Here is a 14,893-nt window from a genome sequence, read left to right as displayed (position 1 = left end):
GAATTAGCATCTTAATCTTTCACACAAATATTCCTCCTATGAGTCATAAAATTATTGTAGCAATAGAGTAACCAGAAGGATTTAGAAATCAGTGGGAAAGACAAAAATAATATTCCAACACTTATCAAGAGAATAAAACAGGCATTTGAGCTGGTTCTTAAATGGAAATAATCTAATCTCTTTCTCGTTCTCTCGACTCCAAAACTGAGCAAAGTTTCCAAAAATCTACAAACAATCACTGAAGAAAAGTTGAACACAAATACTTCTATTTTTATGCCCCAATATGTAATAAGTCATTTTATTAAGAGAGATGGTGGAAATGATACTCATGGATCTAAAATTTTTTTCTTTTTTTGATATGCAGTCTGGCTGTCTCCCAGGCTGAAGTGCAGTGGTACAATCTCAGCTCACCTCTGTCTCCTGGTTTCAAACGATTCTCCTGTCTCAGCCTCCTGAGTAGCTGGGACTACAGGCACCCACCACCATGCCTAGCTAATTTTTGTACTTTTAGTAGAGACAGAGTTTCACCATGTTGGTCAGGCTGGTCTCAAACTCCTGACCTCAGGTGATCTGCCCACCTCGGCCTCCCAAAGTGCTGGGAACACTTTGGGAGGTGTGAGCCACCGCACCTGGCCTACCTGAAAATCTTAATAACACTCAAAATGTAAATGAACTTTACTATCCCAAATGATTACTTCAAAGGTTTCTAGTAAATTTTTAAAAATATTTGACATGTGTGCTCTAAGATCAAGCCAAGAGCACTCAACAGTCTTGAGTTTCTATATGTTTCCCCCTTTTTAGAAGATAATCTCTAAAGTAAAGCAAAGAGGACAGGAAAGAACTACCTTATCTGGAATAATCAAGCATGTAACTAAGTATACAAAACACAGTACTCCTCCACACATTTGAGATTTCGATAGTTATTATAGATAATCATGATTCTCAAATTGAAATAATCTTTTAAAAATACGTGGCATCGGCCGGGCGCGGTGGCTCAAGCCTGTAATCCCAGCACTTTGGGAGGCCGAGATGGGCGGATCACAAGGTCAGGAGATCGAGACCATCCTGGCTAACACGGTGAAACCCTGTCTCTACTAAAAAATACAAAAAACTAGCCGGGCGAGGTGGCGGGCGCCTGTAGTCCCAGCTACTCAGGAGGCTGAGCCAGGAGAATGGCAGGAACCCGGGAGGCAGAGCTTGCAGTGAGCTGAGATCCGGCCACTGCACTCCAGCCTGGGCAACAGAGCGAGACTCCGTCTCAGAAAGAAAAAAAAATATATATATGTGGCATTATTAGAAAAAAATATTGATCTGCAGCTACTGAAAAGCAAAGTAACTATATACCCACATCTCAGCATAATGAATGTGGGTTTCTTTAAAAAAAAGAAAGAAGAAATTAATACTTTAAAAATCATGACTGGAATTAAACAACATGAGAGTGATTCCCAGTGGAGAGGAAGGGAAAGGCTCTCACCATCAGAGTCAAATCAAAGCCATTAGTTGCCCTGACATGAGTAGCATCTTCATTATGCAGCTAAGTCAAGAGCAATGATTAAAAAGTGCCATTTATCAGCCATCACTGGGTTTAACAAAGACTTCAGAAGAACTCCCATACTAGAGTAGATACAATAATTACAAGCTAATGCCATCTGCAACTTTGGTATTATAATTGAATTACTTTTTCTATTTCAAAAAGAAAAATTTTAAGTCTTCATATTCCATATTGGCATCTTTTATTAAAATGAAATGGATAGGCCATAGTTTTAAGTAAGAAAAATGGTGGTTGTTTCTATATTATCATTTTTTAGGAACTAAATCATCAAATAGATCAAGCCACAAGCTATATAAAACAAACCAAGCTTCTTAAGGATTGGTTATATTGATTCTGGATTATTATGCTTTTCCTTGTGCTATTTCTCCATTTCATAGGGCCATTTCTCTTAATTTACCTGAATTTCTTTTTTTTTTTTTTTTTTTTTTTTTTTTTTTGAGACGGAGTCTCGCTCTGTCACCCAGGCTGGAGTGCTGTGGCCGGATCTCAGCTCACTGCAAGCTCCGCCTCCTGGGTTCACGCCATTCTCCTGCCTCAGCCTCCCGGGTAGCTGGGACTACAGGCGCCGCCACCTCGCCCGGCTAGTTTTTTGTAGTTTTTAGTAGAGACGGGGTTTCACCGTGTTAGCCAGGATGGTCTCGATCTCCTGTCCTCGTGATCCGCCCGTCTCGGCCTCCCAAAGTGCTGGGATTACAGGCTTGAGCCACCGCGCCCGGCCAATTTACCTGAATTTCTACATGGGAAAAAGAAAGCAGCAATTTTGTTTAAAAAAAAAAAAAGTGTTTTTATTTAAAAAGTTTTTAAAAAGATATTTGGAATACAAGCCTGAGAGTAACTAGTCAAATACACTGTCTCTGTCTCTTCGTTGCTCTGACTTTGGGCTTTATTTGTTGTAGTTCATTGCTAATAGGTTTCCAGTTAGTATAGTCTTTTCCCATATACTGTGACTTCAGACTGACAATTTCCATCTTATAATAATCCAGAACTGTTAGAAGAATCAGGAACCAACTACTTGGATAAGAGCCAATGGCCTCAATTTGATGATAAAAAGCTTAGAGATAAACATAACTTCAAAGACAGTGTGGTAACAGATTTTTAACAAAGTAACAGTGGCTACCAGGTATTACAAACTCATTAAATTGTAAAATATCAGATCACATTTATTTACCTATTATATATGCAAGACACTATACCAGGCACTATATACTATTAATAATACATTTTAACTATGTGATATGGATTCTGTCTTTTAATGCTCGCAACAGCCCTATGAGTTATTATCTCATTTTTCCAAGTGAAGGATACAGGTAGATACAGTAACTTGTCCAAGATTTCATGGACAATAAAGGATGCCTGGGATTCAAACCAGGTCCATGGGATTTCAAGAGCCCTTGGTCTTAAACCTTACTGTAAACTGTCTCTCAGTTTCAAAGGTGAAAAGTAGAACTTTAAATGAACTACAGCACATAAAGTAGGAGTTACCAAAACCTCAACCCTGTCGGCTCTGCAACTTCTCACACATCTTTACCCTCTCTGTGCTGTTTAAAGTTAAAGCCTAAATCAATAATTTACCCATCATTTTTATATTTCACATCTATTTTCCAGCTCTGTCATTTTTCTTGGTAACAATCTCTCATTTGATCTTCGGTGCTGAGAGATATTACACAGGCAGGAGAACACAAGAGGCAAACCTTAAGGCAGCTCTATGCTACTCACTGTGCTTGCTTCTGAACATTTTTCCCCACTTCAAGGAAGGTGCTTAGCACATTCCTCTAACATGTATCACCTTTCATGATCAAGAGAGCATTTTCTCCACCCATCTTGAGGTATTTCCTAGGAATTCCTCACAGTTTGTCATAATAGAGAAATCTGAGTGCTACACTGGTAGAGTTGGAAATTGTCAAATAAATCCCAATAATTTCTAACTTTAAAGCATACAAATAATGAATTCTCTAGAATGTACCTGTAATAAGACATTTGGGCTCTGGATTGTTATCAAATGTACATTTCTCAAAAGCAGATAAATGGGTTGATTCTGCTTAATATAAATCTAAAGACATAACTTTTAATGATCCTAAATAGTCATTTGGCACACAGTTATTTCTGGATTATCACAGAATATACTTTGACTTTACTGTCCCTTTAAGATTCAGTAATCTTGTGGATCAGTGTTAACAAGTATACTATTAAAAAATTTAGTAACACTCGGACTCGGGAAGGGGAACATCACACACCAGGGCCTATCATGGGGAGGGGGGAGGGGGGAGGGAGTGCATTGGGAGTTATACCCGATGTAAATGACAAGTTGATGGGTGCTGACGAGTTGATGGGTGCAGCACACCAACATGGCACAAGTATACATATGTAACAAACCTGAACGTTATGCACATGTACCCTAGAACTTAAAGTATAACAAAAAAAAATTAATATATATCATACACATAGAGCTAAGGAAGTATCACTTTTCAGTCCCCAGGGCTTTCTTTTCTAATGTTGAACACAAAAAACATGAAATGTTTACCTGACTCTCAATATGTGGAGAAAAACTACAGATCCTAAGCAGGCATCAAAACGCTATTATAAATATATATTTAATAACTAATTTATATTATAACTTTTTCTTCTTTTTTTTTTGAGACAGGGTTTCACTCTGTTGTCCGGGCTGGAATGTAGTGGTACAAACATGGCTCAATGCAGCCTTGACCTCATGGGCTCAAGCTATCCTCCCAATCTCAGTCACCCAAGTTGCTGGCACCACAGCAGTGTGGCCACCATGCCTGGCTAATTTTTATTTTTAATAGAGATGGGGTCTCCCTATGTTGCCCAGGCTGGTCTTGAATTCCTAGGCTCAAGCAATCCTCCCACCACCTTGGCCTCTCAAAGCGCTCGGACTATATGAATGAATCACCACACCCAGCCTTATAAATAATAACTTTTTTTTTTTTTTTTTTTTTTTTTTTTTGAGATGGAGTCTCGCTCTGTCACCAGGCTGGAGTGCAGTGGTGCAATCTCAGGTCACTGCAACCTCTGCATCCTGGGTTCAAGTGATTCTCCTGCCTCAGCCACCAGAGTAGCTGGGACTACAGGTGCGTGCCACCACGCCCAGCTAATTTTTGTATTTTTAGTAGAGACAGGGTTTTACCATGTTGGCCAGGGTGGTCTCAATCTCTTGACCTCGTGATCTACCCGCCTTGCCCTCCCAAAGTGCTGGGATTACAGGTGTTAGCTATTGCGCCCAGCTATAAATTTTAACTTTCAAAGGACAATCACCTCAAGTAATTTAACAGACTAGACTTTATATATACATATACTTATACACTGAACATTTTAATATAGAATAAAGTAAAATAAAACCATTATCTTAATAAATTATTGCATTTCCTCTTGTTTTTCTATTTTCCTCTTCCTCACCTTTCAAATTCTTTCACAAAGTTCACTGTCATTTACCCTGCAACTTAAGTGGCATAGTTAAAGAATATAAATTAATCTTCTTTTAAGGGTGTACTGAGTGTTGCCTCTAGAACATTTTCCAGGTGCACCTTTGTTTTGGGTGATTCTCAGTTATAGATATTTGGATATTTGCTCAATCATAAACCACTGGTCTCTAGTCTATACATAAAATCCACCATTTCAACCTCATATTTTGAAAAAGGACTTATAAAAGCATAATCTGATCATTTTTGCTAAAGCAAATTAGAAAACAAAATAGGGTTTCATAAAATCTTAAGAATTGGAAAGAATCTTAAAAGATCTTTCAGCCTAGTCAACCACGAAAATTTGAAGCAAACAGGTTTGGGGAAAATGACAGTATCTTAAGGAAAGCAGTCGGATGAGGAACAAGAAGTCAGAGCAGAACAAGAAGCTGGACTCAATTATGAATGACAAGAATTCTTTTTCAAAAAAAAAGCAAAGGGAGAAAGTCCTTATTAAATAATGAGTAAAAAAAAATGTAAACCAAGTTGCATTTAGCATGATTAACCCAGGAGAGTGCTTCAAAAGCATGGTGTAGCTTTCTCCTTTTATGTGAAGGCTTCAGGTCAGCAGATTCAGAAGACATTCCCTTCAGGGTGAAACTTTTCTGTAGACAGCCTGCTTCAATGCAAGCCATTTTCTGCTTTGTTGCATTAAACGCCCTCAAAATTTACTAAATGTTCTCACAGTTGTCCTTGTTCCCTGTAAGATTTTTAAAACTCCGTAAAAGATCATTTTGCCAAGTAGAGAAGAGCATCCTTTTGCTTATTGAAACTTTATTAACATGCTAACATGACGTTATAGTTATTTCATGTGAACATGAGGTATATGAAGATTACAGTGACATTCATTCCAAAGCATGTCAAAACCACGGGCTTCCACTGAAATGGAAGAAAAGACAACAAACAAGTGCATGTAATTTAGAGGAAAAAGAGGCATGTGCTGCAAAGATATTATCAATACCCTCAGCACTGGACCAGCAGGCCTCCATATGACCCAATTCAGAATAATCCAGAAATAAACTTGTCTTGATTCTGGGAATTCATATATATTTAAGATAACACTTCACTCTAATTTTGAAAGTTATGACTGACTCCTAGTATCAGTGTTGCTGTTGATGTTTTAAAAAGCCTTTGGTTTTGGACCCATCAGCTAGTCTCTTCCTTTCCCCATCATACTGTCTGACCATCCCCATAAAAGGCAATGACCTCAAGTGTTCTCTTTGAATATTCTCTTGAGGGAACAATATTTTATTTGAAACAAGACCTCCTTAAGCAGACATCATCTCCATACCCACCACCTTCTGAAGAAGCAGTTACCCTATATTATCTACTATTAATAGTATTTAAAAACAGCGCCTCCAGGATGTTCGTTAGTGGTTCCTTGTCGTTTCTGCCTTCTCTGAGGCTTCACTCTGTCAGTTATCCTATCTTTGGTTAACATACAGTGAAGAACATGGGATCTTAAATGAGACAGTGCAAAATGGACCTTCACTGAATGCCTGGCATACAAATAAGAATTATTATTATACTATTATTATTGTTAAATACCTTCTAGCACCATGTACACATACTCAAGCCTCTTCAGAGGTGACTCTTCCCATTTCAGTTCCTCCTTCCAACTCTCTCCTCACAACCCTCTCCTTTATGCCTTCTCCCCCTCACTCCTAACCCTCCAGTCATGCTTTTTGCCACTCCACTGAAACTGTGTCAAAGTCACCTCTTTACTACATACAGCTCTATTATTTAGACATGCATATGCATACTAATTTTTATGTACTATATTAAAACATTTTGTATTTTAGAAACAAGACAAAAAAATTTTTTGTTGTTGTTAAGACAGGGACAGGGTCCCACTCGAGCCAGGAGTATGGTGGTATAATCACAAGTCACTGTAGTCTCAATTTCCCAGGCTCAAGCCATCCTCCCACCTCAGCCTCCTGAGAGCTGGGTGAGACTTCACTTATGCACCACCATGACAGACTAATTTTTTTTTGTAGAGACAAGGTTTCACCATGTTTCCCAGGCTGGTCTCAAACTCCTGGGCTCAAGTGATCCTCTCACCTGGGTCTCCCAAAGGCTGAAATTATAGGTGTGAGCCACTGTACCTGCCCAGGACATCCAGCTGAAATAAAACATCCACAATTCTTTTCAAACCCACTAAAAACGGCTGGGCACGGTGGCTCATGCCTGTAATCCCAGCACTTTGGGAGGCGGAAGACAGGCGGATCACCTGAGGTTGGGAGTTCAAGACCAGCCTGACCAACATGGAGAAACCCTGTCTCTACTAAAAATACAAAATTAGCCGTGCGTGGTGGCACATGCCTATAATCCCAGCTATTCGGGAGGCTGAGGCAGGAGAATTGCTTGAACCGGGAAGGCAGAGGTTGTGGTGAGCTGAGATCATGCCATTGCACTCTAGCCTGGGCTACAAGAGCAAAACTCCATTTCAAAAACAAAAACAAAAACAAAGAAACCCCACTAAAACCAAGTTGATATATACCTTTGATTTAAAGCATAAATTTCAGCCAAAATACTCTCTCTCATTTCTCTAGACCATGACCATCAGAAAATGTAATGGGACACAACCAAACCAACGTTCTAAAAGAATTACAGTCAACCTTGTTAGATGCAAAATACTTAACTCTTCCAAAATAAAGTTTAAATTAATGTTATTTGTCATTAACTGCCTAGATAATTTTTAGATGGAGCATGACAAAATGAATAATGTGAATCATCTTGTTTAACCATAAACACAGGGCAGATTTCACAACTTTATTTGAAAATTTGGTAATTAAAAAACATAGTAATAGTTGCCAAGTAAAAATACTTTGTTTACATTAAATATTTACACTAAATGTCACATGTAAAACAGATTCTGAGAATGTATTCATATTATAATGAGTTAAGGATTTAAGGAGTTAATTTTTCTTCAGAATTTAAAGTCTATGTCAAGAAAAGCCCAATCACAAATGTTGCCCTTTTTTTTGTTTTCCACTCTTAACTCTTTAGAACTCAAATGTTCAACCCACCAAAAGCAAGAGCAGAGGTATGTAACAACAGAAACATTCCAGCATGCTGGCATCATCTTCAGGGGCAGAAGGACGTTTCAAGTTCTGTGAATTCGCCTAGTCAAGGAACCCTCCTGTCAACTAATTGTACCACCCTTTCCACCCAACCACAACAGTCCCTTGCCAAAGACTGCTGTTTAAGAAATCTACTGTGTAGCTACTGAATATTATGTTGGTCAGCTTGTTGGCTGGGGAAAATGCCTGGGTGGTGGAGTAAGCCATCAAGTCTACTAGAGCTGCCACATACTATTGTTAATATCTATGTCCTGAACCTGGGCACTCAGCAGTGGAGTAATGTGTGGGGGCCAGGGGAGTGGTCAGAAATCCAGCCCAAATGCTTCAATCTCATATGCCAGGCATACTGTTACATCTTCCCAGAGGAAGGGTACCTTTTCCTAGCATGTACAAAGGTACATAATGGGCTAACTGTGGCCTTCAACCCACCTAACGAAGGAGAAAGAGGCCAGACAGTATCTGATAGGGAAGATGAAGGAGCTAAACTTTCACTTAGTACCTACTCTGTAATTACTAGAAGCTTCATATGAATTTTATTATTTCCTTTCATATCCTTCTTTCTATCATAAGGGGCACTGTTACTCCCCATTACATAGATAAGAAAAACTGCAGATTCAAGTAAATTGCCAAATAAGAGGTAGAAAAAAAAGATTTATACTCTTCTGTAAAAAAGATGAAGATATGTTTAATAATCCATGGTCGCCCTGGGAATAAGAAATATTCTTTTGGGTTTACAAAAGTTACTGCCTTCTAAATATTTTCAGGGTAGAATGAATAACCACATTAAAAGTTGGGTTAAGAACACCATAGCAAATAAATAGATAAATAAATAAACAAGAACACCACAGCTTGGCTTTCCATCCAAACCACAAAGGGAAGAGGGTAACTTCAACTCAAATACCTGAGACCCAAGAAAGTAGCAGAACAAAACCAAATAGGTCAAAATTAACAGAACTTAAAATCTGAGATACTCGCTTCAGAATCAGATCTTAAAGAACCATTGGCTTTCAGTTATTGGTCCCCTTATGCATTAACGACTATACAAGGCAATAATATAGCTTATGTTATTTTTAAAAAAACTATGTCTTCCGTATGAAACTGGAGAGACAATAAACATCACCCATGCCCCAGTTTCTGTAAACGAGTAATGACTGTTTTCCACATCAACTTTTACCAATGCATAAGCATTATTTCATGTGCTGTAATTACAGTGTCTCACTCACCTGAGGCCGAGTTCATCATATTCTGCTGCACTGGTGGACTAGTGGGGGCCGTAACGTTCATCTGGGACAGCATGGCCTTCCTGGGGTCCTGCCATGTTGTTGTCTGATCGATGTGACTAAGACAAAACAAACCACTGCATTAGGAAACAAATACCAGGTTCCAAAAACAATTCTTATCTTGTGGGTTCATAATCAAAGGGTGTCAAGAGAGCTCTGTAAAAGCATTAAGTCACGGAATCTCACTGCTCCCACCAGCCTCCCTCTGCAACAGACATTTTTCACCCTTAAATCATTCAACTTTCACCTCTTAGATCTTACAAGTGCAACATCTGAAAAAGTTATGCCTGGAATTTTAAGTGAAAGGAAATCATCTTCAATTAGTAAGATAAATATTACCCACTTCTAATGCAAAGATACAATGCAGTTTGTAAACTAAAAGAGTAACCATATGACTAAAACCCAAGATTCGTAAGAAAATCATACACTTTCCCCCTAGAGATAAGAATGCCAAATAACATAATTTTTAGGCCTAAAACCCCTTTTTAAGGTAAAACACCACAGAACCCCAAAACTCGTCTTCTTATATACTCCAAAGCCGAAGCAGAATTTAAAACTTCATCTGTAAGTTTTCATTTTCTCCTGTGGCTGCTGAATAACATGTTCTTACACAAAGCCCTATGATATTTGCTGAACATTTTCTATATAATTGTTAACTTACTGAGAAATACATGTATACATATAGATTTCTTAATCTATAAAGTTGGGAATTAAAACAGCCAAAGACTATAAAATGTAAGACTGCAAGGTATCTAGCACATTATCTGATAAATAAACTTCCATTAAGTACTAAGTTTTCTTGTAGCAAAGTTTCACTGTTTCAATGAAAGAAAAACTAGATACATTATACAAATAAAACTACCTGAAAAAGTATCCTGCATTAATAGCAGAAGTAATCAAAACTTTATATATAAACATCTCTTCAGTATCATTTATTACAGCAAACATTTGAAGCCAGTTAACATTTAATGATAGATAGGGAATTGGTTAAATAAACATGGATATATATGACGGACTGTATGCAGCTGCTGAATATGTTTTAGAAGAACATATAATATGAAAAAATATTAATAATACAGTTTTTAAAAATATGTTATAAAACAGTACTGGATAAGGCTAATTGTTTAAAGTGTGTGTGGGGGGGGGTGTGTGTGTGTAGTGAAAGTATATAGAAAGAATTAACATCAAAATGTTTTAACAGTGTTTATTTCTGGATGGTCAAATCACTGTTTTGTTTTGTTTTTTGCAGCTGTTTAAGTTTCAAATCTGAGTTCTCTCTTCTTTAATCATCCTATTGATAACTATGTAAATGGCAAAGAAATGACGCTTTGTGCCATTAGCTATTCGGAAATGGATCCAGACTGCTATCTCATCAATAATTCTATCTTACCACTAATACACTAAGAAAGAATCACAGGCTTTAGCTAGAATGGGACTTAAATAAATATTATTTATTGGAGATGAGAGAAGAATTCTTTCTTTGTGTGTTTTTTGAGATAGCCTCACTCCGTCACCCAGGCTGGAATGCAGTGGTGTGATCTCAGCCTTCCAAGTAGCTGGGATTATAGGTGTGTGCCACCACACTGGCTAACTTTTTTGTATTTTTAGTAGAGATGGAGTTTTACCATGTTGGCCAGGCTGGTCTTGAACTCCTTGACCTAAACGGATCTGCCCACCTCGACCTCCCAAAGTGCTGGAATTACAGGTGTAAACCACTGTGCCTGGCCTGGGAGAAAAAAAGAACTATGTCTCTTTAAGGAATAAAGATGCTATTACCTACATTTCCAACTATAAATACATGCACCCAGCCAGGCACGGTGGCTCACGCCTGTAATCCCAGCACTTCGGGAGGCCGAGGTGGATGAAACACGAGGTCAGGAGTTTGAGACCAGTCTGGCCAACGTGGTGAAACCCCGTCTCCACTAAAAATACAAAAATTACCCAAGCATGGTGGTGCGTGCCTGTAATCCCAGCTTCTCAGGAGGCTGAAGCAGGAGAATTGCTTGATCACGGGAGGCAGAGGTTGCAGTGAGTCAAGATCACGCCACTGCACTCCAGCCTGGATGACAGAGTGAGACTGTCTCGGAAAAAAAAACAAAAAACAAACATGCACCCATTTAGATGCCAAAGAAAATGTCGAATAAAATTAACTTTAGAATATTTTGTTTTCATTTATTCTATAGATTAAACTATGATAAAGAAATAATGTTTTATCAATTTGCAACAGTATACAGTTGGCCCATGAACAATGCAAGAGTTAGGGGCACCAACCCTCCCATGCAGTCGAAAATCCACATTAACTTTTGATTCCCAAAAACTTAATTACTGACAGCCTACTGTTGACAGTCCATTATGCTGTATTTATATATTATATTCTTACAATAAAGTAAATTAAAGAAAAGAAAATGTTATTAAGAAAACCACAAAAGGCCAGGCATGGTGGCTCACACCTGTAATTCCAGCACATTGGGAGGCCGAGGCAGGTGAATCGCTTGAGCTCAGGAGTTCAAGATCAGCCTGGACAACACAGCAAAACCCATTTCTACACAAAATATAAAAAATTAGCCAGGCATATGGTGCACACCTGTGGTCCCAGATACTTGGGAGGCTGAGGTGGGAAGACTGCTTGAGCCTAGAAGGTGGAAGTTACACAGTGGACTGAGATCGTGCCACTCCAGCCTGGGCAACATAGTGAGACCCTGTCTCAGAAGAGAACAGAACAGAACACCATGAAGAGAAAATGCATTTATAGTACTGTATTGTATCTGTCAATACCAATACCATTAAGTTTATATCCTTTGTTTATAAGATGAATCGTTTGTCTGAAATGGTGACAATCACAGCTACCTATCAAGGAATTCAACTTTTTCCTCTAATGCCATGACTCTTCTCTGGTTCACAGGGGTGTGTAAAAGTTTTGATAAATTTTAACTTCTGTAATAAATTTATATATATTTTATGGTAGGAAATGATAAAACAGACTACTGTCTATATATATTTTATGCAGTCATGAGACACCTAGATTTTCCTTAATTTTTTTGATTATTTCCAGGGTATGAAGTTCATGTGAATTTTTCCAAATTGTCACCAATCTACAAAAAAATTCCAATATATTTATTGAAAAAAATCCACATATAAGTAGACCCATACAGGCCATATCAATATTGTTCAAGGGTCAACTGTACACACACACAAAATCCTTCTTTTTAATCACAAAGATTCTACAAAAACATCGCATATCACAAACGAACTATTTTTGCTAAGACCAAACGAATTGCTTGCCAGGTTCACTCGTCCCAGATACCTGCAATGGTGCCTTCTCTTACCTCCCTGTCTTTGCTCAAATGTCATGTTCTCGGTAAGGCCTTTGCTGGCCATATCATCTAAAATTCACCATATCCAAACTCCTAACTCCCTCTGCTTGACTTTATTTTTGCTTGATAATATTTTACTTATTTTGTTTGCCTGTTTTCCCCAATGAGAACATAAACTCTAGAAAAATAGGAACTTTGTCCATTTTATCTAGCACTATATGGTCAATGACTTGAAAAGCGCTCAATAAATATTTATCAAATAAATTAATAAAAATAAAGCTATTTTCTTTTGCCATCACAAACTTTCTCTAAACATCTTTGTAGCCTTACTGACTTTAGCAACACCTACCTTTTCCAAAAATGAAATCACAAATAAGGATTGCAGACCTACTAGGATTAGCAATACAGAAATTATTGGTGACACTGGACAACAGCCATTTCAGTGGGACAGTGAGAGTACAGTGAGTAGGAAGTAAAGAAGCAGACAAATTCAGTTGTGCACAGGAAATCAATAAAAAGCTAACTAGATGGTTATGAGTTTTCGTTTTTTGAAGAGGAAGGGACACAAGTATTTAAATGTGAACACAAAGTAGCTGAAGATGTGCGAAGGGATTATTGATGGGGCACAGTCATCCTTCAGAGAGTGGGAAGGAAGAGGATACAAAGCATTGCTTCCACTGTAACAGGAGGTAAGAAAGCAAGCAAATAACTTCATTGGCTGGTGAAAGTTAAGCAAGTTCTCGTGTTACTGGCAACTGCAATGCCAGTTATGTGGTATCACCAGGATTAAAAACACGTCTTTTAGCTTCTGGCTCAGGAGTTCTTGTCACTCCATCTCACTGGTCTCAAAGTGGAAAAGGGTTTTTCTAAAATGATAGTTTGCTGCTAGCCGAGTAGAATTTTTACAGAGAATAATCAGTCAGTAAAACCAGAATCCTTTTAAATGCTTTCTTTTTCAAATCATCTATTAAGACAAATCCAGAACTAGCACATAAACTCTGCTGTCAGAACAGAAAGCTACATATACTATACCTAATACGCAATATTCATGATTTGCTAACTGATAGCACTGGTAAAGAGAGAAATTGGTTATGGCGGTATTATGCTTACTATTTCTACGTGGTTAAGTTGGTGGTTTGAAGCTTTAAAAAAATATGCTGGGCTGAGTGTGGTGACTCAGGCCTGTAATTCCCCCTCTTTGGGAGGCCAAGGTGGGCGGATCACCTCAAATCGGGAGTTCAAGACCAGCCTGACCCACATGGAAGAACCCCGTCTTTACTAAAAACATAGAATTAGCCGGGCATGGTGGCGCATGCCTATAATCCTAGCTACTCGGGAGGCTGAGGCAGGAGAATCGCTTAAACCCAGGAGGCAGAGGTTGCGGTGAGCCAAGATCACGCCATTGCACTCCAGCCTGGGCAACAAGAGCAAAATTCTGTCTCCAAAAAAAAAAAAAATCCTTTATGTAAATCAAGTGCTGTCTTCTATACAAACTTAATATAGATTTTTGATTTTTTTTTTTTTTTTTTTTTTTTTTTTGAGACGGAGTCTCACTCTGTCACCCAGGCTGGATGGAGTGCTGTGGCCGGATCTCAGCTCACTGCAAGCTCCGCCTCCCTGGTTCACGCCATTCTCCTGCCTCAGCCTCCCAAGTAGCTGGGACTACAGGCGCCGCCACCTCGCCCGGCTAGTTTTTTGTAGTTTTTAGTAGAGACGGGGTTTCACCGTGTTAGGCAGGATGGTCTCGATCTCCTGACCTTGTGATCCGCCCGTCTCGGCCTCCCAAAGTGCTGGGATTATAGGCTTGAGCCACCGCGCCCAGCCAGATTTTTGATTCTTTTGAAATATCTGCTACATTTCTTGAGGCTACTCTTCCTCCAGAGGTAATGTTTTCCCCAGCTGCCCACAAAGCATCTAATTTCTATCCAGCCTTTTAAAGACCTAGAAACCTGCTCCTTTTAGAAGCCTCCTCTGTAGAAGAGTAAGGCAGACATATATTACAATCCCAGCTCTGCCAGTGACAATCTGGATTGTGTGGGCAATTTTTATCAATCTGCTCCACCTTTAATAAAGTGGGGTTGATTTATTTACTTACTTTCCAGGGTTGAGGTAATTAAATTCAGCAACATATATAAAAGCAACCAGGACTGTGACTTCTGGTACACAAAAAGCCCTCAAATATTTCATTCCA

General features: G+C 38.7%; 1 protein-coding gene across 12 annotated transcripts in view; it reads right to left on the bottom strand.

Moving 5' to 3' along the window:
• The window catches only part of YAP1 (Yes associated protein 1), a 126,649-nt gene that overhangs the window by 62,021 nt on the left and 49,735 nt on the right, over positions 1–14,893 (bottom strand). For all 12 annotated transcript variants that reach the window (XM_010379037.2, XM_010379039.2, XM_010379041.2 and 9 more), the window contains exon 3: positions 9,332–9,447. In XM_010379037.2, the coding sequence (XP_010377339.1) occupies positions 9,332–9,447 (116 nt within the window). The remainder of the gene's footprint in view (positions 1–9,331; positions 9,448–14,893) is intronic.

The sequence above is a fragment of the Rhinopithecus roxellana genome, chromosome 15, assembly GCF_007565055.1.
Source record: "Rhinopithecus roxellana isolate Shanxi Qingling chromosome 15, ASM756505v1, whole genome shotgun sequence".
Lineage (NCBI taxonomy): Eukaryota > Metazoa > Chordata > Mammalia > Primates > Cercopithecidae > Rhinopithecus > Rhinopithecus roxellana.
Note: the sequence above shows the minus strand (reverse complement) of the source record. Positions and strands in the feature narration are given on the sequence as shown.